At 34.9% G+C, this 23736-nt stretch overlaps 1 protein-coding gene across 1 annotated transcript in view; it reads right to left on the bottom strand.

The window, feature by feature from the left end:
- The window catches only part of SKAP2 (src kinase associated phosphoprotein 2), a 168684-nt gene extending 148147 nt beyond the window's left edge, over positions 1-20537 (bottom strand). Inside the window, exons 1-4 of the mRNA XM_040259740.1 lie at positions 20252-20537; positions 10896-11001; positions 10268-10293; positions 2706-2813 (exon numbers count right to left, since the gene is read on the bottom strand). Of these exons, the coding sequence (XP_040115674.1) occupies positions 2706-2813; positions 10268-10293; positions 10896-11001; positions 20252-20318 (307 nt within the window). The 5' untranslated portion in view covers positions 20319-20537. The remainder of the gene's footprint in view (positions 1-2705; positions 2814-10267; positions 10294-10895; positions 11002-20251) is intronic.
- Positions 20538-23736: the final 3199 nt, after the last annotated feature.

Raw genomic sequence — 23736 nt, 5'->3', positions numbered from 1 at the left:
ATAAAAAAAAGGGGTGGGGGCAGGCTGGAAACAGTGTGTCTGGCAGGGTTTGAAGACTTTGTTTTTGTTTTCTGTTTTCATTTCCTTTCACTTTCTATAGGGCGTCTGGACCTTGTGAGAATATGCATTATTCTCCTTGGCTGTGATTTAATTGCTACCAGCAATCAAGTCGAAGCATCACTGAAGTGTGCTTGAATTTCATTAGAAGATATAACTTATGCTACTTTCCTACAGTACCTAATAAACCATAAAGAAACCAAAACACATATGGCTTGAGGGAATAACTGGAAAATTAGGTAGCCATTTGGGAACTGAGTGAACTTTTGAACCAGAGGAACAGAGAAAAAGAAATATTAAAGGAAAAGACAGACTTAGAATGCACAGAGATGTGCAGGTTTGACCTTTTCAGTACCTTGAAAATTACATTAGCATTATGAAAAATACATATCATGTTTGGAGTTTATAATCCATCAAAGTTGAAATACTTTGCTTAGTGCCTACCATAAGGTAAAAGTCAAAAGGACAAAACAACAATCTGATTTGACAAAAGGCCTTTTGGTGACCCATGCTAATTTAGTTACACTTATTGTTAAATGTATTATCATTTTATAATTAATATATCATTAGACTAAGGTCACACAATGAAGGAAAATTTACTCAGCAAAGGAAAAAGAACACATATAAAATCTAAGTTAGAGGGAGAAAAAACTAATATGATTAGATAATATTTTAGACTGGAAATTAAAAGTTCAAGTAGTAGTTTTAAAATTAACTTATAACATCCTTAGGAGAAAATATAAAATTATCAAAACTAGCACTGTTTATATACCAAAAATGAATAATACTAGAAGTTAAAATTTCAATCTAGGAATTGCTTATAGAAACACTGATGAAAATGAAATATTTAACAAGCTAAAATTTAAATGTTACACATAAATATAATTTATTAAACAATATTCAAATATTGACAATGCTTTAACAGTAAATCTTCTTGTGCTATTAATATATTTCCTGTATATCTGGTTATGAAAACAAACATATGATAAATTATTTACCCATTAAAAAAATAATCATGTAAATGCACTATACAATAGCAATTCACTTTTCCTAACAAAGCACTGGCTCTCACAGATATTTAATTGTTGGATTTCTAAGGTTGTTATTTTTTCAAGAAGGTACAAAATGCTCTCTTGTACATCAAAATATTTATGCTATTTTGAGAAAGCCTGAGCATATATAATCTATGAATATATTTGTATGTGTGTATATATATATTTTTATAAGATAAATATTCTTCATATATGTATACATACAAACAAACTCATTTCTGTATACTTACATTTTACAGACAAGCAAAACAAACCACTGTAATGTGTCTGAAAAATAGTTCAACTCAAACAATAATTCATTGTTTTGCCTGAAAATATTACTTCATAAATGATAAAACATTTTCTAGTAGAAATGCTTTTGAAGATACGTTAGAAAGGGTAATGCTCTGTTTTATATACTAAGTATAACTGAAGAGAAATATGCATTAAAAAAAATAGAACCTATAGGAGAAAGAAATTCTTTTCTTTTAAAAACAGATATTAAATGTTTGCCAAAATGTAAAATTCAACACAAAATGGATATGATTATTGTTGCTACACATTGTACAAAGTTCTGAATATAAAAAAAAGATTGTGTTGTTCTGAATCAGTGGTTAGAATGTTTATCACTTATGCATGTACTTGACTTATCCCTGTTCTGCAATAGACATAATTTTATACCTCATAAAAGCAATTTATGTTTCCAAAGGGAATAATCTGGATAACATAAAATGTGGAGTGCTCTGTTGCAGGAAGCATATTTTCATTCAGCAATTGTATTTAGAGATGGAACTGCACAGTTTGATCATCATATAGTGGCAGAAGGCATTATTCATTTCTATGTCTATGTGAAACTTTGAGTGCCACAAATTAATATGCATGGCTAATTTATCAATATGCATTCTTAATTTGTAACTATATATCACCCTCATAGGTCTCTATAGTTCAGATGCACTCGACTGGCTGGCACAACAAAGTACATGCTACGGTAAAAACAAGTTTCATAACTTTGGAAGTTTTTAAAAATTACTAAGAGATAAAGAATCAATTTCATTACCATTTCAATTAATACAAGATACTATAATATTACTGTATAATATGGGATATTTTTAGATGATAATTAGAAAAATGAAAATGTATATAAAAGAAGCATTCGATGAAAACTTGTCTCGATGAGAGAAGGCAATGTAGGAATAATTAATTTAATATTTTATGAACTCATTTTGTATGAAGTTTTCAGGAAAAAAAGAGATCAAAAATCTTTTTCATTATTTATAAAATAAATAATACAACAAGCCATTAAGCAGCCCAATAAAATTAAGCAAGAATCTGATAATACTAAATTAACCAACAAGTATACTAATAATATTTATATGATGATATGATACAAGTACTCTCCTCAAAATTCAAGTAAAGAAAATTTTCTAGAAGAAGGAACTACATACTTAGGAAAACCACTAGAGAGAGCTCTTCTGTTCCTTAAAAGGTTCTGGTAAAGGTAAGTTAACTGCAGCTTCTGTGTTTATCTGCTTTCTGACAAGATCACCACCTTTACATATTGCATTGTTCTGTGTTAAGAGTGTCAAGAGGTAGAGTCTATGGGAAAATGTAACATACCATCAGAGGGAGCTTCATCATCTTTATCATATCTTTCTGAAGCTAATGAAATAGTGTCTGGAGGCCCAGCAAAAGGGTCATCGTATTCTTCTCCATCTTCTGCATCACCTATAAAAGAATCAGAGATAAAAGAATGGATGCACATTATAACTAAACCACTCTGCTGTACACCTGAAACTGACATAACATTGTAAATCAACTATACCCCAATATAAAATAAAAAGTAAATTTTAAAAAAGACAGAAAAGAATCAGGGAAAAGTCTTTTATAATTTAGCCAGCTTTAAAAAGTGTTACTTTGTCAAAGAGGCAAATTGTACTACTAAATTCAGTCACTTTCATGGAAGAACAAAGAAAACTTTTTGAACTAGGTAAAAACAGATCCTATTTTAATGTATATCTGTTGTAATTTAGATAAAAGTAATAGTTTTTGAAAGTCAGTATACAACTGCTTCTTTCTGTTACAAAAGGGTACAAGTTACAAAATTATTATGGTCTCTACAAAGATGAATATAAAATACTAGAAACAGGTTAAAACATGGTGTGTATCCAAAACAAACAAAACCAAAATAACAGTAACAGCAACCAAAAAAATCATGGCAAGCACAAGAAAAAATAATTCAGTTAATTCCATTTACTTACTCAATAACTGGAAAAACGATGATGAGAAATTAATAAATCAAAGCCATATGAACATTTTACATTTTCAGTAAAAATCACACAATTACATTTGAACAGATTAAAGATACTCAGTTGCATTTTTAAGAGCAGGAATCTTTTATAGAAAAACTGTTTTAAAATCCATATAAACCTTTAAATTCAGACAAGGTGATTTACAAACTAGATACTTTCAATTTTTCATTCAGTGATATGCTTTTTTTTTTTTATATTCTAGCTAGGTTTCTAGATGATTTCCTTAGGCTGATTGGGTGAAGTTATTTAATCTCCACAATAAAATCATGTGGTTTGAGTTTTTCCATATACTCATTTAGAATAATTTTTTAAAAGAGTGATTCAAACATTTACTACTAGCCATACCTAATCACTCATTCTTCATCCATATTCAACAAGAAAGAAAAAAGTATGCTTAATACTATATCAATGATTTGTTAACAATTCAAGCTACTTGTTAGAAATTCAAGAGAAAACCTAAAAACCATAGTGAAAAATCTCCACAGGAACCCTCGAGTGCCTACAGTATCACTTTTTAGATCACAGTTGCTGGGCAGATCCAGATTAAAGCTACTGGGCTCTCCAAAATGATGTCTGTATTCGACATCCTTCTGATGGGTTGCACCCTACTTTCACCATGTTTTCATAGAGAAAATAGCCTCTTTCAAGACAATACTTTCAAAATAATAAAAATCAATATTTGTATCTATTTTCTTAAAATTCTGACATTTTATCAACATTTATCATCCCTGCTGCTGCTGCTAAGTCGCGTCAGTCGTGTCTGACTCTGTGCGACCCCATGGACAGAAGCCCACCAGGCTCCTCTGTCCCTGGGATTCTCTAGGCAAGAACACTGGAGTGGGTTGCCATTTCCTTCTCCAATGCATGAAAGTGAAAAGTGAAAGGGAAGTCGCTCAGTCGTGTCCGACTCTTAGCGACCCCATGGACTGTAGCCTATGAGGCTCCTCCATCCATGGGATTTCCCAGGCAAGAGTACTAAAGATAAGGATATCTCTCACCAAGACAATAAGAGCAGACTATAGAGATGACTACCTTATTGTCTTTAGTGATTACACCATTACGTGCACATACATGGTGATGCTTCTTTCCCAGTTAAAATTCCAAGAAACATGTACAAATACTGCTCTTTCTTCAGATCTTAGTTTATCTTTCTTTCAAGATGATCAGAGTACTTCTCAGAACATTCAGTGATCCTTTATAATATTTCTCTTATGGAATGAAGAGTGGTCTGATTTAAAATATGAGGTAAGATAGAACCTCATAAAATTCTAGTAAAAATATGTTTGAACGTGAAATGATAACTCATGGAATACACAGTTGTAAAGATCACAAAATTCTCAACTGTTCAAGATTGTTAGCATATCCTTCTATTCCTAACAAAGTAGGAATTTTTATGTTATATATTTTCTAAGGTATTTCACATCATAAACTATAAATCTTGCTGTGATAAAAAGTATTAGGACATTTCAACCACATCACCATAACTTAGCAGTTAGTACATTACACTATTAAGAATATATAAATATGACAATAAAGCTAATGATTCATGGAAAGAATCTTTTTAAAAATTCAGATGCTCAGGCTTAAATCTATTAAATTCCATGTGGAAATAAAAAAAATTTTAAGTTTTAAAAAATCAGAATTAGTTTATTATCCTTGGATAATATCCATTGTATATTTTATGTATATATCCATGTATGTACACAAACACATACACAGCAAAAAGATCACTATTAAAGCTATAAATACAATAATATTTAATATAAGGGAAAAATATTCTACACAAATGAGTCACTGACAAGTTAAAGACCTCTGTGGGTTTTATTTTTGTTTTTGTGTGTGTGTTTTTTTTTAAAAAGAAAAGTTTTTGGATTGTAAAGTGACATTATCTTCAATTTCCCCATTCAAAGAACTGCAGTTCATTTCATATGTTGTTTTTTTAATTACTATGACATTTATATTTATCTAAGACAAAAATACATTACTTACTGCTATTGGCCTTATTTCTTCCCTCCCAGCCCCCTTCCCTCCTATTTTAAGCTTCCTTTGAATTTAATTCAGAAAGTAAAGACAATGAATCTCTGTGGTATCTGTACAGGGTTATTCCCTCTTTAACTTGCATGCAGTTGAAAAGATACATCATTTTTCAAAATGGTCTTCATGTTACTGTTCTTCCAGTGATGATTCACCCCTTTTCTCTGACTCTCTAATTTTTTTCAACTCAACAAAGAACAGCTATATTATAAGGGGCCTTAATTGAACACAGGGGTCGCTGTTGAGTAGTACAAAGCATTTTTTCTCCCCAGGGGCTGAGTACTTGCAGCTATACCTACAAAGACTTCAATAAATTAAAAGGAAAATGTTCAACTTGTGTTTGTGTAATAGAAAACTGAACTCCAAAGCAACAGTGAGCATCAGGTAAACATATCCAATGCAATTTACAGACATAATTGAAAGCATTACAGCTAATCAGACATCTAAAAGAAAAGCTTGCTCAAATGAAATGTCTACAGAATCATTAGTTGGCAGCCATTCTATTACAATCACACATAATGTCAGTGGTGCCTTGAGCCTGTGCCAATGACAACAGCATAAATTTTGCATCTCATTTCTATGGTCATAAAATTAATGATCAGTTTAAAAATACTTCTTTGTAAAAGTTATTGCGCAAAGAAAAGACATGAATGTGTCCCTGTTATGTACTCAGAAGGATAATTATAGGGTTGTTGCTCATTAATACTGTTTCTTGTTTCCCTAGAAAAGCATTTGATTTATCCCACAACTTTCAAAAGTTTAATTAACGATACAAAGTTAACAATCTAAAAGACAATGATCCAAAACGTCTCATCCTACAATTTTATTGGTGAGTTAAACAACACAGCAAAATCAGGGCTTAATCGTACCACAGCAACATATTTCTTTGGAAAACATTTTTAAATTTTTAATAGTTGGTTTCAAATTACTATTACCCCTTCTTTTTAATATAGCTCCATGATCAATTAATGTTTTCCTAAATGCCTAGAGATAAAAGCCCATGAGCAGTCATGATCCCTCCCACCACGAAAGGTGATTTAACCAATCTACAGCTTGTTTTAGCAAATATACTCCTGTTTTAGATGTAATCAGGTAAACACTAAACTAAATAACATATTAAAATTCAGATGATAACCATTCCCTTTCATAGAAAATGAAAGACAAACTTGGTGGGGGAAATTACTTGAATGAAAAATATTAATTTCTAATTTTCTACTTAGTTCATGTATCCAAAATAATTTCTCAAGTAATAATACATAGCTAAATAGACATAATTAAGCATTTAACTTGTCACTTCTTAAGGGAATCTGTAGTTTAATTCTTGAAAATTTGGAAGATTTGATTCACCACAAGTAAGATTCACTCCACAACTCTCCTACCACACAAGGGCTAATTTATAGCATGCAAATATGAGGCAGTTTTAAAGGAAGAGTACCATTCCTCAAGCACTACCTTTGAAATACACTTCTACTGCTATAGGCCCCCAAACTCAAATATGCTTAACACATTTGTATAAGGCCAGAGATGGGGTGGAGGAGCTCCAAGTTATTTGTGCAGATTTCACTGGGGAGCTAACTTTCAACAGAACATATACTATGCTAGAAAGGGTAAAAGTAAGGAAATTTAACATGATCCAAAATGACTCTTCTGCTGTTCTCAAGGATTCCATCAGAACCAACTAAAATGGGTCCCTTCTTACCTAACCGCCTTGTTACTCAAAAAAGCAGTTTAGTCTATTAAAAAACAATAATACCAACGAGGTCAAAGAAAGTTGCTTTCTCAGTAAATCTATTCATATTCAACATCAATGGAGTTTTAGGACAAAATCCACTAAATAGTTTTAATTTAAGGAAAAACATTTTAAAGGAGAAAATGAGTTTTTAATTATGACATCTAAAGGGAATTGAAAACAATATATTCACATTTTTTAAAGCTGTAGACCTCAATATTGGAAAAATATTCTCTTGAAAATATTTGTCTCATGTTAACAATGCATGCCCTTCTTTTAGTAATTTATGGTTTCCTTGAAATTTATTTAAAGATTGAATTATAAATCAAGATTTACTAAATCTTCTTGATAATGAAGTTGAATCTGAGAATACACATTAATATAACATTGAACACTATGTGCCATGCATAGCTATCTTCACATTATCTTAATCATTCTGTAAAGAAAATAATAATACCAAAATCATCACTGGAGTAAAACAAGCCTGATATAAGGACAAGATACAACTACAAGTAAAACTTTTTTATTATATACCTAATATGTATTAGAAAATTCTATTTTATACTCAATCAACAACACCGTTTACTCAAGTAGTAACGTATTTCAAGTGACATTTAAGAGTGCTATGACCTTGTCATGTGACAGAAAACAAATTCTAAAACAATCACAATTCTAAAATTAACAATTCTGGGGCATGAAGCCTATGCTTAGGAGTATACTTTATATTACAAGGCTATATTGCAACGAAGAATAAAGAACTATGGTTAGATAGTTATGTCACGTACAATATCTAAAGGTTATAAGAAGAGATGTGAGAGGAAAGCAAGGAAGGATGACAGACATCTGTGTACATTAGAGAAAGTAATGAATCATTTATTCAAGATGGATAAATCAATTAAAGTGAATTACTTCACTTTATTTAAGAATGTTCTTCCAAGTCCTTTTTTCTCCCAATATTATTAAAATGGTACTTAACCATCATGTCAAAAACAGTACGTGAAACAAATAGGAGTATAAAAGTAAAAAAGGAGGAAAACGGCCTCTGGTCACTTCACTGTGACCCCATATTGACCTGAGAGAGAGGAAACAGCCAAAAGGAATTCTGCACAGGTCTCCTTGGATAAAGACAATCCAAACAGCCCAGGAAGAAAATGTAAGGAAAAAGAAGAAAAGCAGCATTATCAAAATAGACTTAGATGAACTAAATTTATAGATCTATTAATAAATTCTTATTTTTTTAAAAAAGATGTATTTTGAACAACTGTTTATTCAACAACTAAGCCTGTACTAACATCCCTTTAATATTTCTAACAAACGACACAAGTAGTCTTTTTAGAACAGCTGGATTATACTTTAAGGGTAGAATGGCATAAAATTACTTAGCTTCTCATATTTCTCCAAGGTATAGATCTAATTTATCCACAGGCTCACTTTTGAGCAGGCACTCTTGGTGATTAGTTAACTCAATACAGCAGTATTGAACTACAAATGACTTATTCAGAGGAAAATGATTATGGGGAATCTCTGAATTCTGTGTTATTTGAACTCGTATTCTAGGCTCATTTTTCAATTTTTATCAAATACTATATAAACCTCCATTCTCTTTAGAGACAAAGAATGTATCTCAGTAATGTAATTTTAATATCCACACACCTGAACAAGTCCTAAACCAGAATACCAAAGGGAAAATTCCTATCCCATTATTGAATCATATGCAATTCTGCAATGACTTTACACTCTCACATTTTCTTAGCTTAAAAATGTTTAATGTACAAATAATGAAGTCACAATGACAGTCCAATAGTCACTAGAACAAAACGTGTTTTAAGAAAAAAGGCAGAATCTGATATGTAATATTCCCCTATAAACGGTGCTTTGTATAAAATTTATAATTAAAATGCATAAATGCATTATTTCTATACTCAACTAAGCAAAATGCAACATGATTAAACCCACAGATTCATTGTAGAGTACAAATAAGTAGGCATTTGTGGAGAGAAGTTTCCTGTTCTTCCCTTTATTTAATAATGTCTAAAAATTTAACATGGAAAAAAAAACTTTTATTTCCTCCAATCACAACAATCTTGATGACAATGTGAAAAGAAACTGTGGCTTCCTTTTAACTGTTTGATTTTAGGTTTGTCTGCTTAAGTACTTGGTTTATTGAAACTGTCATTACTCTCTCACTTATCAGTTAGCAGAGATATGAGTTACTCTGTGGTATCTGCTAACTAACCCCCCGTTAGAAGATGCCACACTGCTCCTCCCAAACCCAGAGCCTAGCTCCACATAGTTAACTGACCTCATGTTTTGACCCTCATACCAGCATCCACAGGCTTCAGGTCATGACCCACGAATTAGCATCATGGAAGTAAGGGCCAAACCAAGTTTCTCTTACAGAACTGAAGACGTCAAATGTAGAGACATCCTACGCCTTTCTAAACTTGATTTTCAGTACACTCAGCAGCTGTCTCTCAAATCTAAAGGAAGACAATCAGCTTACCAGCACTCTCACATATTTCCAAAAAAGGAAACTGAATTACCTTCTTTGAAAATGTCTATTGCATACATTTATTCATCTCAAAAGAAACACAAGAATAATAAAAACTAGCATGTGAAACAGATTTTACTCACGTTCTCAAACAAAAATTGATAAGTTTTCAAAACAATTGTCCTTTAGAAATGTCAGCTATGAGCACTCAGCCACAGGCCCTCCTGCTCCCATCACCGCTATAAAGTAATCTTTACAGGATTAAATGGCTTTGGGTTGGTATCATCCCTCTGCCTCACGAAAGTCTTCCATGTATAACTGAAGGTATATACCTTTCTTAACAAATTTCTGCCACAGTGAACTCTAAGAACCACAAAACCTAAGAATGTTAAACACAGATTTCTGTATCAAAAGACTGTGCAGGGTAGATTCTAGATAAGCTTTTTAATTTTATTCTCAGCAGGGGGAGCTAGCACTCTCATCTTGAAAGTCTAGGTATACAACATGGAAATTTAAATTTTGATTCCAACTATCAAATTTCAGCATGTAGATTTTCCTATTGAAAATCTCTGCAAGGGGAAAAAAATGACAGGTTTCACAAAACTTGAAAATTTACCTTTGTCTTGAGATTCCTGAAGATAACTGTAAAAGAAAGCAATAACATTATATTTTAAAATAAAGGTTAACAAATCAAAACAAGATCTAATCAGTGGCAATGATTCAAATCTATTTTAAAATCTATACTATGAATATATATTTAAAGAAAAAAACTACTTCCTATCCTGAAATGGTAATTCCAAAAGGCTAGTGGATTTATACTAAAGATATTTTTAAAGACTCAAGTTACAGTAGTAAAATTAGAATATATTGTTAATATGTACAACTTAAATTACATTTATTCATTTGTGTATCTGAAGGTATTTTCCATATTCATGTTAAAATTCTCAACCTACCTAAACCTTAGTGAAACCAAATATTTTCTCAAATAATCAAAATGAACAGTTGCATTTTGCAAAAATACTTAGAAAAACAGATAATCAATAGCCTTCACAAAAAAGGGTATTATGATAAGCATGTCTGTTTTTAAAAATTATTATAGTAGAAATATAGTTTGTCCTTTAAAATACTTCAATTAGATTAGAATCGAAAAAATTTAATTCCACAATTATCAGTCTTTCATTAAAATGTTAATTACATTTATTCTAGGTAAGAAAAAAGTAATAAAAGGCAAGTAAGTGACTTACATAGACTTTACATCTTTTATCTTCTTAACAAGGGAGTCTCTCTTTTCCTTTGCTTTCTTGGATAAATTTTCCCCTCTCAGTATGTCTGCTACAAATGTTTCAACATCTAAACCATGAAATATAAGAAAAAGGACACAAATTATAGGAAAGAATCATTGTTTTGTAAAGACAAATAGGATAATGATTGTTTCTACCCATAAGTGTTAATATCTGTACAATTTGTTACAGTTATTTATCAATCCAAAGCATAACAGTTGAAGTATGCTTCAAACACTAAATTGGACAAATCTGTTCTCCACTTAGCTAATAAAATGTGTATGTTCTACTTATGCTTAGCACAGCCAATGCTATTTGAAAGTTTGGCATCATTAAACCAGGAAGAAACATGCAAGTTTTAATAAACTATGGTGCCCCATAAACAAATTCTCTTGTATAAAAGCAAGCACAGACTTTACATGCATATGTTACTATCATTTTATAGTATTTTGTAAGTTCCTGTATGAACAGGTCATTCACAATATTATATCAATAAAAGCTAATGTCTCTGGCAAAGGCTGCTTTTCCCAATGTAATCAATTTTCAGTCATATGTCATGCTTAACCACTTTAAAGGAAAAAAAAAAAATCCCTTATTCTAGCCAAGATTTCCAAATCAAACCCTCCTCTTACGTTCTTACCTGCCTGCCCCACCCACTCTGGCCAGCTATTCTCAAATAAAAGAGATACTCAGTTGCGTGGTCTTGCGTGCTCCTGCATCCTCTCTTGGCATTACCATCTGGAAATACTTTTTTAAATAAAGGGAAAAGTGGCAAAAATAGATTTATCCACTATTTTTTAAAATTTATTTAATTGGAGGCTAATTACTATTTTAAAATATAGTAAACAAGAGAAAAGATTTCTATGGCCTCATGCAACATTTTCACATAGCCTTTTTTTAATTTAATAAACTTCTATGCTGCTTTTAATTCTAATATGCAATGCCATCAAATTCTTACTGGTTTGATTTTATAAAGGCCCCACTCTTATTGTTCATGAAATACTGTACAACTTTATGATCAGAATTTCAAATCTCAATGAGATATTTAATATAGAGGATACCATTAAAATTTTTTCAGTAGGTATGCCTATAAACCACCCATATTTCATATTGAAGAGATGTGTATATGTTCTGTTTTCTTTTTATTTAACTAATTTGTCTCCTAACTCACACTGATAAAAAGATGGTATCAAAACATACAATAATATTATATTTAGTCAATTCAAAGCAGTATAACAAAGTCTTTCAACTGTACTTATAATTAGCAAGTTAAAACCTAGTATTTGAAATAGATGTTACAATTGATTTTAAATTCTTGATTACAAAAGATCTTGATCCAATGAGCAAAGCTGATTAAACTGTTATTCTACACACTTGTAATAAATTATGTAAAAGTGAGTTTTCAATAAATCAATATGACAAGTGAAATAATTAAAATTTAGTCTTGGAATAATTTTTTTTAAATAGCTCTCTGGTTTGAAGTCCATTACTGACATGTTAAAAGTAAGTATCTAAAAAAAAAAAAAGGCAAAATGTCACAACTTCTCTTTCCTTGAGCTGTCCATGTTTCGAAGAGGGGGACACACAGACATAATCCAGTACAAACTAGACCCACACCTTTAAAAGAGTTCAGAACAACCAGACTTATAAAAAAGCACTCTCTTCCCAACTCTAAATTTCGTACCCAGAGGAGTGAGCAACCTCTGGACATTAGCTGAAATGGAAAAAATCACTGGCTCCTCTGAGATGACTCCAATAACTCTACTAAGAAAGTGAAGTAAGAGGAGTAGCACCTCCTACTCCAAGCACACTCAGTACTTGGGAGAATCACTGGCATGATGACTGGTAAATAGTGTGCCTAATTTAACTTTCACTCAGTATTTGTCTTTAATTTCCTCATCCACACGAGTATTTAATTGCCTACTTTACATTTTCATTATACAATCCAAGTTTAAACAAACGGGATCTATTTTCTATCTCCGGAAGCAATAACAGAATAAATTGCAGCCCAAGAGTTATTCCTTTACAAGGTCTTTTCAGTTCTATAAAAACTCAGAAAACAAAAAGCTGTAACGTTCTATATAGTGTTTCCTAACAGTGCCAAATTTTTTTTTTAATTATTGAGGCTATGCTATTTTATGAGGAAATACTTGTTGAAAGAGTGTGAGACTGCAGGAAGAATATGCCTCGTTTGTTTTCTTAGGGGGAGACGATTCAGAGATTGCTCAAGGGGAAAATTCTGTATTTTCAGAGTAGTCAATGTATTTATTCCTAATCTTATGCCAGAAAAACGGTCTACGGCAACAAAAAAAGATTTAATAAACATTGATTTTTTTAAGATTACTTCACAAAGGAGATATGAAAAGCATAAAACCTGCTTTGGTTTTTTTGTCCCCCCCCCTTTTTTGCTACGTTTTTTTTTTTAACCAAGTAACAACTTCAAAGTGGAAGTGATTCCTGCAATAGTCTTCAAGTTTTTGAAATTTTTTTTTAATTTCTGAAAATCCATACAGTGCCCATTTATTTTGAAATCGAACTAAACCAGCCTCTGGCAGACACAGGAGACCCCGTGGACGTGCCCACGGCCTTCGCCGACCACCGACCCGCTCCTACGGCGCAAAGACAGAACGGGTGCTGAGAAGTTACTCCGGCTTCACCAGGAGATGCTTGAGCTCCGCAGTCCGAGCCACTGGGAATGTTAAGCCCCAGGGTTCCCGTCATCAGAGCTGGGAGCAGAGAGCACTGGTTTGGGGCAGCGCTCTCGATAGACAAATGGGACTGGATCTGTGACTTTGTAGCTCAGAGCCAGGGTTGTATTTCAAAAGCCAGCAATAAAAGTCCTAAGTGAATCAAGCACTTCTCTGGCAGGTTGGAAGAGATCTGAAGCTTTTTATTGTGCTCCGAATAGCCTTGCAAACGGTAAACTAGCAACCCTTCTCTTGCCTTCCTTTAGGGGTCGTGTCCCTCTGTTAATATGTAGATTTCCCCGACTCCAGACTGCCTGTAATTCGGGGAACAGCCGTAATTCGATTACAAGAAAAGGTCAGCCTGCGTCTTCGCTGGCCTCTTGGCCTGGTGAGTTCGATAGAATGAATTCCTCATTCTCAGAGGAGGAAATCTTGGCTCACTCGCGTACTCCGCGGGAGAGGAGAAGCTTAAGGACCCACCCGGCCACGTGGAGAAAGCGCAGTTCCGGCGCCCACTAAACACCGGGTCAACCCCTATAGCCGCTCTGCGCCGTCACCTAGACCGCAGGTCAGCGCCGCCTGCATATAACCCCATCTCCATCCGCTTCTGTCCCCAAGTCATCATCAAGGAAAAAGTTACTCAGCGAATACAAATGTGGTGGTGATTTTTGGTCCTGTTATACCTTAACACCGTCAAGACTAAACCTGATCTCCTAGTATAACTGTAAAGATACGGGGGAGAGGGCCGCTGAAAATAATCTGATTTGCGACTGCTCTGTAGATAAATGTTAAGGTCTGAAAACAGAATTAAAAGATGAAATCATGTCTTGGCTCAGCAACCCTCAAAACAGTTTAAGTAAGAAACCTCTCAATAATCATCTCAATCCCTAACAGGCAAATACTTAACACACACCAAATACTTAACATATACCAAATCATAGTACTCCAATTTTCCTTTTTTTTCTTCTTCTTTCTTTTCTTGTACATACGACGCCCTAGAAAAACTGCCACTCATCTCCCCATAGAGCCCCAGAGGCTAGGACAGGTATCTAATACACACACGCTAACAGTTTACTACCAATTTCCATACTGATTACAGAGTGAAAAAGTGAAACCAAACGAGGCTATAACAGTTTTTAAATTCTTGCAAACTATAAACTGTCAACTTCTCCAAGCTGAGTACATAGCATAGGTTCCTACTCTTAAACAAAGCCAGGGTTTGACCACTTGCCTTCACATCCTCCACCAGCAAACAGCCTGGAATGACTTCCAGACTGGTGAGTGTAAACAAGTCACAGAGGTAACACCTGGTGTGTCTTCTGCCTAGTCCCCCCAGTCAACCAATACTTCACCTCCCTGGGCAGGCATGCATGTGTGCAGACACACATACACACACACCCCCTCTGTGATGGCCTGAACTGTATAGAAGAGAGAGGCAAGAATTAGAGTGAATCCACCACCATGTGCCCAGCCCCGTATCAACAAAATGAGTGTGAAACCAATCAAACCATACCCCCATGCCCCAGATGGCTTCACTGCTTAATTCCACAACTTTCTCTACTTTATGAATTGGGCCAAGTTCCACTTAGTATTCACTGAAGTGCTATCACTAAACTTAATGTGCTAAGAATTCCAGCCTAGAATTGAAGTTGGCACCAAAACAAAAAGCAGCTTTTCATCTCTGGTAAAGAAGGGTATGGTCTCACCAAACACACACTGCTGAAAACATAAAATCTGTTAAACTGGGTACATGTAGACCAATTAAGCTCAATGCCCAAAGTTGGGAAATGGCTAATTGAAAAGTTATTGATTTGTCTAATAAGTGTCTTTCTCTTGATTACCCAAGTACTTTTATAGGTCATGGTTGAACTGTGGACTTTTCAAACATGGAAAAAGGGACATGAGCAAGCACAAGAAGTTCTCACAGTATGATAAGTAAAATATACCTGAGTCTTACCATCCATTCATCTGACAAAATTTTCAAAATTGGCTTTGGAGGCTAAATGATTTATTTTGATAGAAAACTGGACTGCTGAAGAATAGAGATGAACATTTTTCGCTTCTAAAAGATGACTCCTGATAAATAGCACTTTAAAATGATCAAAATCTTATTTTCAAAGAAGCCACAGTGCTTCTATATTACACTATATTCACTGTTAGGTAGCATCTATTGTAATGTGTTCACCATGTGATTGAAAAAGAAATGTAAACTCAGTGGAATGAAAAAGATAGACTTGGCTTTAATTGAAAAAGACAAACTAAGTGAATAATGAGTATATAAAAACTAGCCTATGCCACTTTTATCACCTATATATGACACTTAATCTTAAATTTATGAGAGAACTGAACTGTGTTTCAAATCACCAGAGGCTCTTTTTACTCTTGTTTCCACCTTCTTACCAGTAATGCTGGATAAAGTAGAGCTAAACTCATTTAGAAATTTTAAAATTTTTATACTTCTCCTTTTTAGTATATTTAAATTTCTTTTTAAAAGAAAACCAGTGATAATTTGGATTGAGTAACTATAAAATTATGCATACAAGCATACTATCAAGAGCTTTGTTTAGTAATCTGAGATGAAAATACTTTAAAAGGAAAGTCTTGGGGGAAAAAAGCCAATCAAAAATTCCTGCCAAGAAAAAGTATGATATTATATGCTTAACATGGGCAAATAATTCTCCTATCATCACATCTTAAGTCATCTATGGTATCTGACCCATATAAGAAACTTATCAGTTTCTCGTCCCTTGATTTACAAACATACATTCCTACTTCTAGAAGAGAAAATCTTAGAAGTGTCATGGACTGATTTCACTGTAAGATCAAATGTTCTCCTATCAACTTTAAACTCATTAGTTATTACTGTCAAAATGGGGCAGGCTTGTTCTTGCTCTATAGGAAAAACCAGGTGCTAAGGAAGTAGGTGACCACTGGTGACTCAGTAGGTGGCACTCTTCCCTTTACATACTTGGCCAATGCCCCCAAAGGAAGTTACAGGGCATGAGATATACTATAAATGATTTTCAGAAGACAAACAAAACCAAAATGTTCACCAAATTGTAAATGGAACTTGACAGGTAGAAATCAAACCATAGTATTCTTAGCATTCAAAAAGAAAGGGAAAAAAAAAAAAAGTCTACCTCTATCTCAGCTGAATTGTATTACTTATCTAGTGTCCCTAAAGGGATTATCAATTATGTGTGAAGGTTTTTAAAAATGTCCTAGAAATTCCCAATAGAGGAAAATGCAATATTTCTAATCAAGACTGCCAAGTGAACAAACTCTCAGGGTCACTTTGCAGACACCGCTCTCGTTATGGGTTTGATTTTTTTCAGAGTACATACTGACAACCACCATTTTCTTCCTTCAACACTGGTTTCATTTTCTATCTCAATAAAAAGAAACTAGCATTTTCCTATAGTTTCCTTTTTAAATGTGCTGTCCTAATACAAATGAATGAGAATATCAGACTGCAAACCAGGAACAGACCAATATTCAAAGGGAGATTAAACAAGATTGGGGGTGGGGGGGGAGGGTGGTTAATTCCTCTCACTTTCTTGCCTGCCTGGAGGAAAAACTCACATAAATCAAGATTATTCTTGCTGTTCATCCTAGTCAAAATATTTGGACATGGGAGAAGATTATATGGACAAAATTTGGGATTATCCTTTGTTTCTATTTATCCAAGCTAAACTTGTTCTTCCATTGCTGTGGAAAAAAAAATTAAAAGTTGCCTGTATTGCATGTGGCAGTTTGCAACTTGCTTTTAACAAAAATCTGTATGTTTTTTTCTACTCATAGAACAAGAAAATAATTCAACACTTTTTATAAAAAGTATAGGTTTTCAACATTGAATATACTGATTTCATGGAAATATAAATAACTACAAACTATATAGCCACTTTCTAAAGTGCATCATCAAATGTGAGCTAAGAATGATAACCTGTATGGATTTTTGCATTTCTTTTATTTATTTATTTATTTTTAATTTTTACTTTACAATTCTGTATTGGTTTTGGCATAGATTGACATGAATCCACCACAAGGAAAGGAATAGGAAGGAGGAGGAACAAACATTGAAAAGAAAGACTAAAACTACTATAATCAGAAGGAAAAATAAAAGAGAAAGAAAATAATAAATTGATAAGAATACATTTGAGCACCTACCTCTATCAAGCAGTTGAAATGTCAAATATTCAATACATCTGAGTGACATAATAATTTGGATAAAGGGAACATAGAACATAATGGGAGCTATCCAAACATTTTCTTTGATAGGCATATCTTTTGCTTTGATTCTTTCTTTCTGAAGGGATTTTAAATGCTTGAAAAGTTTAGTTCTTTATCTTTCCTGCCTTGGAATTCTAGCATAGTGCCATTCATTCTAAGAGCACTCGACTATTAACTACAACCACCACTGCCAACATGTCCTTAGTTTCAAAGAATGAACCAGGTAAGCCAGCAATATCTTTAAAATTCAAACCAATGCCAACTCTTCTCCTATAGTTTTAATAGTTTTAAATCTAACCATACCCTATTAGTCAAACACTTGAGTAAAACGAAATGTGAATAAAACTGCTGATCTCACTTATTCTTTAAAACTTCTCTACAAAAAAAAAAGATTTTAATTAGTCAGCCATAAAACATTAACTACTTTTCTTCAAATGGCTAGTTTAAAAAGAAAACTGGAAAACATTGGTTCACTTGTTTCATTTCTTTAAAGTATATCTCATTATAGCTATTTATATTTCCTCATAGCCATACCTCTTGAAAATACAGTATAAGCCAAATTTGTCATTGCTAGAAGTTTAATGTTTTAATATTTGTTCTTAATATTTCATGTTTTAATATGTGATTTACTTCAATAATGTGAGATACTGAAAATGTCAAGATTATTTTTGAAATGCTAATTTCAGATATTATGTATTATCTGACTACAGAGCAGAGAAATGGCTAAAGTATATACAAAGTTAGCAATGACAGATAACTTAAGTATTATTTAATTCTGAGCTTTCAATTAAATTACACAAGTAAGGGCTACATGAAATACTTGTAATCCATGGGGATCAGAAAATAGAGTCTCATAACCTATATACCATACTATCTGCAAATTACGCCTGTGGATCCAGATTACAAACGGTCTACTGTGGAGCTGTCAAGCTTTAAAAGCATGTATCTATGCTTTACTTCTTAAACTCAAAAATTCAGACCTAAAATATCCTGAAAATGGTGACTTCTCTTTTTAGAGAACTGTTTATGATAAAATAATTATGGTAAAATAATATTCTAAGCAAGGAATCCCAGCATGGTAACAACAAACATGTTTACTGTAGTAAAATAAAATCAGCACTCACTTGAAACTCTCATAGAATGCAATAAAAGCTGCCTTGACTCAGTCCCTACGGTTCTTTCAGTATATCCCACAATGGTACCCATTAACAAGCATTTCTCAGAGTAAATCACTAGCCCACCACAAAGGCAGTCATCATAACACTGAAATCATGTTCACAAAACATGTCTGCATTCATACACTGTTAGTTTTCTCTAACAGCATATTAACAGATTTAGTCTCACAGTGCTCTAACAGTAACTACATATAATGCCACATTTTAAATATTGCTTTAAGAGTTAAAAAAGCAAATTGTATCATAGGCATCTAAGAGAAACTTTTAACCCACTTTTTCATGATCAGTATTGAAAGATACTTAAACCAAAAATTTTAGATCAAAATTCAATATTCAGAATTCTGATGTACACATGACAAAGTGAATAACGGGAAGAATTCCAGAGCATCAGGATAGGTAAAATTTTTGCTACCCCAGAAAAGGATGTATTTTCTACGTTGTGCAGAAATATGTTTTTATTGGCCCCTAGCGAAAATACACATCTCCCATACTAGATAACGAAGTAGCAGTGGATTTGTAACAGCCTTGAAGAATGCATCTTTAATTCCTAAGTTCCTACAAACGGTCACTTAAGACTGAAAAGGGGAAGATGGGGGTGCAAATACGAAATACTGTACATTCATCGTCACAGGAAGCTGGACTTTAACACATCCTTCCTTTTTTGTTGTAACTTGTTACTCAGGCTGAAGACAAGTGGTCATTTGAGAGTCAGGCCCCCTTTGAAAGTCTCAAATATGGGTGGGCTGAATGTTCAAGAAAATGGGAGTTTTAGAAATGACAAACCCTGTGGTCCCATAACCCCTAACTCCTAACCTCTGTAGCTCAGAAATCTCTTTCTCTTCCATCGGCCAGGGGACTAAAGAACTAGTTCTTTGACTTCTCTCTCCTTCCTCATCTGTTTCTCTCTCTGTGACACACACACACACAGTCTTCAAGATAACCTGATCGCGCGCGCGCACACACGCACACAATTTTCGCGATGCCCTGATCGCGTTAGTTAAGCCCACCGAGAAGGGCTTCCCCACCATCCTCGCACCAAATTTCACCACGCACGCCCACTCCCATTCTCACAGCCCACTTCCCCACTCCCAGTCCCGTTCCCACTGAGCAGGAGGCGTGCCGAGAGCCAGGAGGGAGGCTAGAGACTCCGAATGCTTCTGTCCCCGCCGGCTCGCCGTCCCCGCGCCCCCGCCCCCGCCACGTTACCCGCCCCCTTCCCGCTTTTTACCTGCCAACAGGTTCTTAATTTCCTCGGGGAGGGGGTAGGGAGAGGAGGTGCTGCTGGGGTTGGGCATGTTAGGGAGCTCGGGGCGTGAGGGGAAAGGACCCTGTGCTGAAAGGGGAACCGACCCGCTAGGGTTGCGGCTGCGATCTAGACTCGGACTATCCCGGTAAGGACAGAGGGGCTAAGAGTCCGGACACTGCCAAGCCGAGGCTCGTAACAAGGAAGTCACTGAAGCCCCAGCCACAGCTGCTGGACTCTCGGCCCAGCCCCGCCCGGCAATTCGGGGCGGGGAGGTGGGAGGGGCGGGGGGCGGGGAAGAGTCCGAAGGGCCTGAGGGGCCTTAACTGCGCATGTGTAATCCCTAGTTTTCCTTGCCTCCGCGAAGAGCCTCAGGGCAGGCCACACCCACCGCTACGTGGAGCGGGAGGAGGAGCGGCTGGTGGGAAAGAGCGGACTGGGGCTGCATCACCTGATCCCGCGCCCGAAGCGCTTTGCGGCCATTTTGGTCACTGGTAGCGGCGCAAGTGCTGACCATTTCTGCACGGTCCCAGAAACTAAGGACTGTGCGGTGCGTCCAGGTTTTCCGATTGAGAGACTTTCTGGTTTTAATCAGTCCCGCCAAGGTTTAACACTTTGCGCAGTACCCCAGATGAAATTTTCGACCGCCCTAAAATATTGAGGCCTTCTTTGTCCGATTGCATGATGGCATCAAAGTCCCATCTTCCGCCAGTCTTCCCTGAGAGGCCTGTCCGGAGCTGCTCCGGAGAGCGCGCCGATTGGCTCTTACACTACGTAATTCAGATTTGGAGGGTGACCGATCTCCCGTACTAGGAAGCGCAGAGAGTTCTAGTTACAAACAGAAATAGATTGCACTGTCCACCTATAAGCATCAAAGAGAAAATTGCTATAATTCCATTAAAACGGAATTATAAAATTTTTTCATTGCAACCTGATCGTTTAATCATCAGATACTTACTGAGTATAATCTCAGTAAACTTACTGAGTTTAATCATCAGCTACTTACTGTCTTCTAGCTCTAAATCTTTCTACAGATTTTCTCTAAAACACAAGAAGACACGTTCTGGTGCCTTTATGGTGTGTGTGTCTCTGTGTCTGTGTCTCTGTGTCTGTGTGTGTAGAAGAAAGTATTTTTTTCTTCAGATAGGAAACGGAAGATTTTATTGTGGCTCCAATCGCAATACAAATTGTTTATTCCTCTACCGTCCAACCTTCACTATATCAATGGTCCTTAAACTTTAGTTTGCGTTAGAATCACAGACAGAACCTATTACAATGCAGTCTCAAAAGTCCCGCTCCCAGAAATTCTGATTCTGTTTAGGATAGAACTTGATTGACTGCATTTTAAACAAGCCCCATTGGTGATTCTGCTACTATACACCCTGGGGTTTTATTTTGAGAATCGCTTTACTACCTTTGAGCTCCTATAGGACACAAAATGTGTCATAACTTACCTTTCATCTGCACCTGGAACCCACAACCTGACACAGAGTAATGGCTCTATTAATATTTCACACCAAATAAATCTCACACAGTAATAAAAAATTAAGTAGTCAAATACAAGTCATTTGTGTATAATTCTCTAAGAAATACACCAAACACTAACTGTGAAAAGTGAAAGTTGCTCAGTCCTGTCCGACTCTTTGCAACCGCATATAGTCTAGGCCAGAATACTGGAGTGGGTAGCCTTTCCCTTCTTCAGGGGACCTTCCCAACCCAGGAATTGAACTGGGGTCTCCTGCATTGCAGGTGGATTCTTTACCACCTGAGCTATCTGAACACTAACTGTAAAAGGAAAAATTAAAACATTTTGGAGTTCTCTCAAAACAAAAACCAACACAAAAACTTTAGAATTGTAGTATAACATGCAAAATAACAAAGACACCTCAAAATGGAACCTGCAATTCCTATTCAGAACTGTGATGAATTATAGAAAAACTGTTGAAAATCAGAATTCTTTTTGGTGGAGGTAAAAGTGGATAAAAAGTTATTTTACAACATAAGTCCTCCAACTTCAAAGAATTGAGAATTATTATTCTTCAACTACCAAATTATTTTTCTAAAGAAGGAAAAAACAATTTTATTGACATATATATTAGGATTCTTCCTCCTTATACAGGTATCACACACAAGTCTTTGTCTTGTCACATTATTTTTCATTAAACCAGGCCTCCAAATGTTCTTATCCTTTGTTTCTTTCTGATAGAACTGACCAGATTTTTTTTTTTATTCTTGGGTCTCATTTATTTATTTACACTCCATTCATTGCACAAAGGAATTGAGGTGATTTACTCTTGTTTCAAATAGCTTTCTGGAGTGGATCAAATGGACACTGTCTACACTACTCATTATGACAAGTCATTCTTGTTAGTGAGAGACAGGAAACTATTAAGATTGCCTTAAAATATATAGCATCTAGTAGTCCAAATAAAAAAGGCAATAACAGAAAATGGACTCTTCATATAAAACACATTTTCCCTATTTAGGAAACCATTCTCAGACACAGCTTTGTGATAGATTCACTTGGGCAATGCTTTGTATACTCTATCATTTTACTGTTTATTGTTAAAGTTACTGAAACTGATTATAAGACACGAAGAAAGAGAGAGGCTAGAAGAAATATATTATTTCTCCTTTCCAAATGTTTCCACAACAAAAAATAGGAAGGAAATCAAATTATACTTTACATTTTAAACTAGTCATATTAGGTAAAAAGCAATAATAAATGAAACTTTAAGTCTCAACCTGAGATTCAACAGCTTTTCTACCATTCTGCAGAGGCTAGATTCTGGAAAAATCTCAAGATTTGACTTCTCAAAAGTACATCCTTCAGTTCAAAGATGCGTGTGTGTGTGTATACATACATACTTCCTTATTACTAAAGCTAACCCCCTTCCTTACATCTTTCAAATTTAGCTTAGCTGAATAAGTATGTGTCCACAGGCTTAGTTTTAAAAGAATCTAAATGAACAATGAAGAAAAAACAGTGAGCTATAACAATTTATGTTTCCCTGCTTCTCATCTTTATCTGGCTTTCATAGGCATGTGGAAGAAAAATTATAATTTGTAAGAAAAGAGACAGAGAAAGCTTCTGACACATCAGAACGGGGACGGGGAATGCCCCCCTCGCTAGTCTTATCAAGACCTTACATACTTTTTTCAGACCCACTCCCACAACATACATCTTAAATTCACAAGTTTAGAACAAAAAATAGAAAGCTCTTACCAGACCCACTCCCATAATATACATTTTTAAATGACAGGATTAGTCAGAAGGTTCTTGTTAAGGAGAGACATGTCCTCGAGCAAGATACATTGTTATATTGACTGCTGCTGCTGCTGCTAAGTCGCTTCAGTTGTGTCCAACTCTGTGCGACCCCACAGACGGCAGCCCACCAGGTTCCTCTGTCCCTGGGATTCTCCAGGCAAGAATACTGAAGTGGGTTGCCATTTCCTTCTCCCGTGCATGA

Source organism: Oryx dammah, unplaced genomic scaffold (assembly GCF_014754425.2).
Source record: "Oryx dammah isolate SB20612 unplaced genomic scaffold, SCBI_Odam_1.1 HiC_scaffold_18, whole genome shotgun sequence".
In the NCBI taxonomy this organism is placed as follows: Eukaryota; Metazoa; Chordata; class Mammalia; order Artiodactyla; family Bovidae; genus Oryx; species Oryx dammah.
The sequence above is the reverse complement of the archived record's forward strand: the minus strand, read 5'-3'. Positions and strand labels throughout refer to the sequence as shown.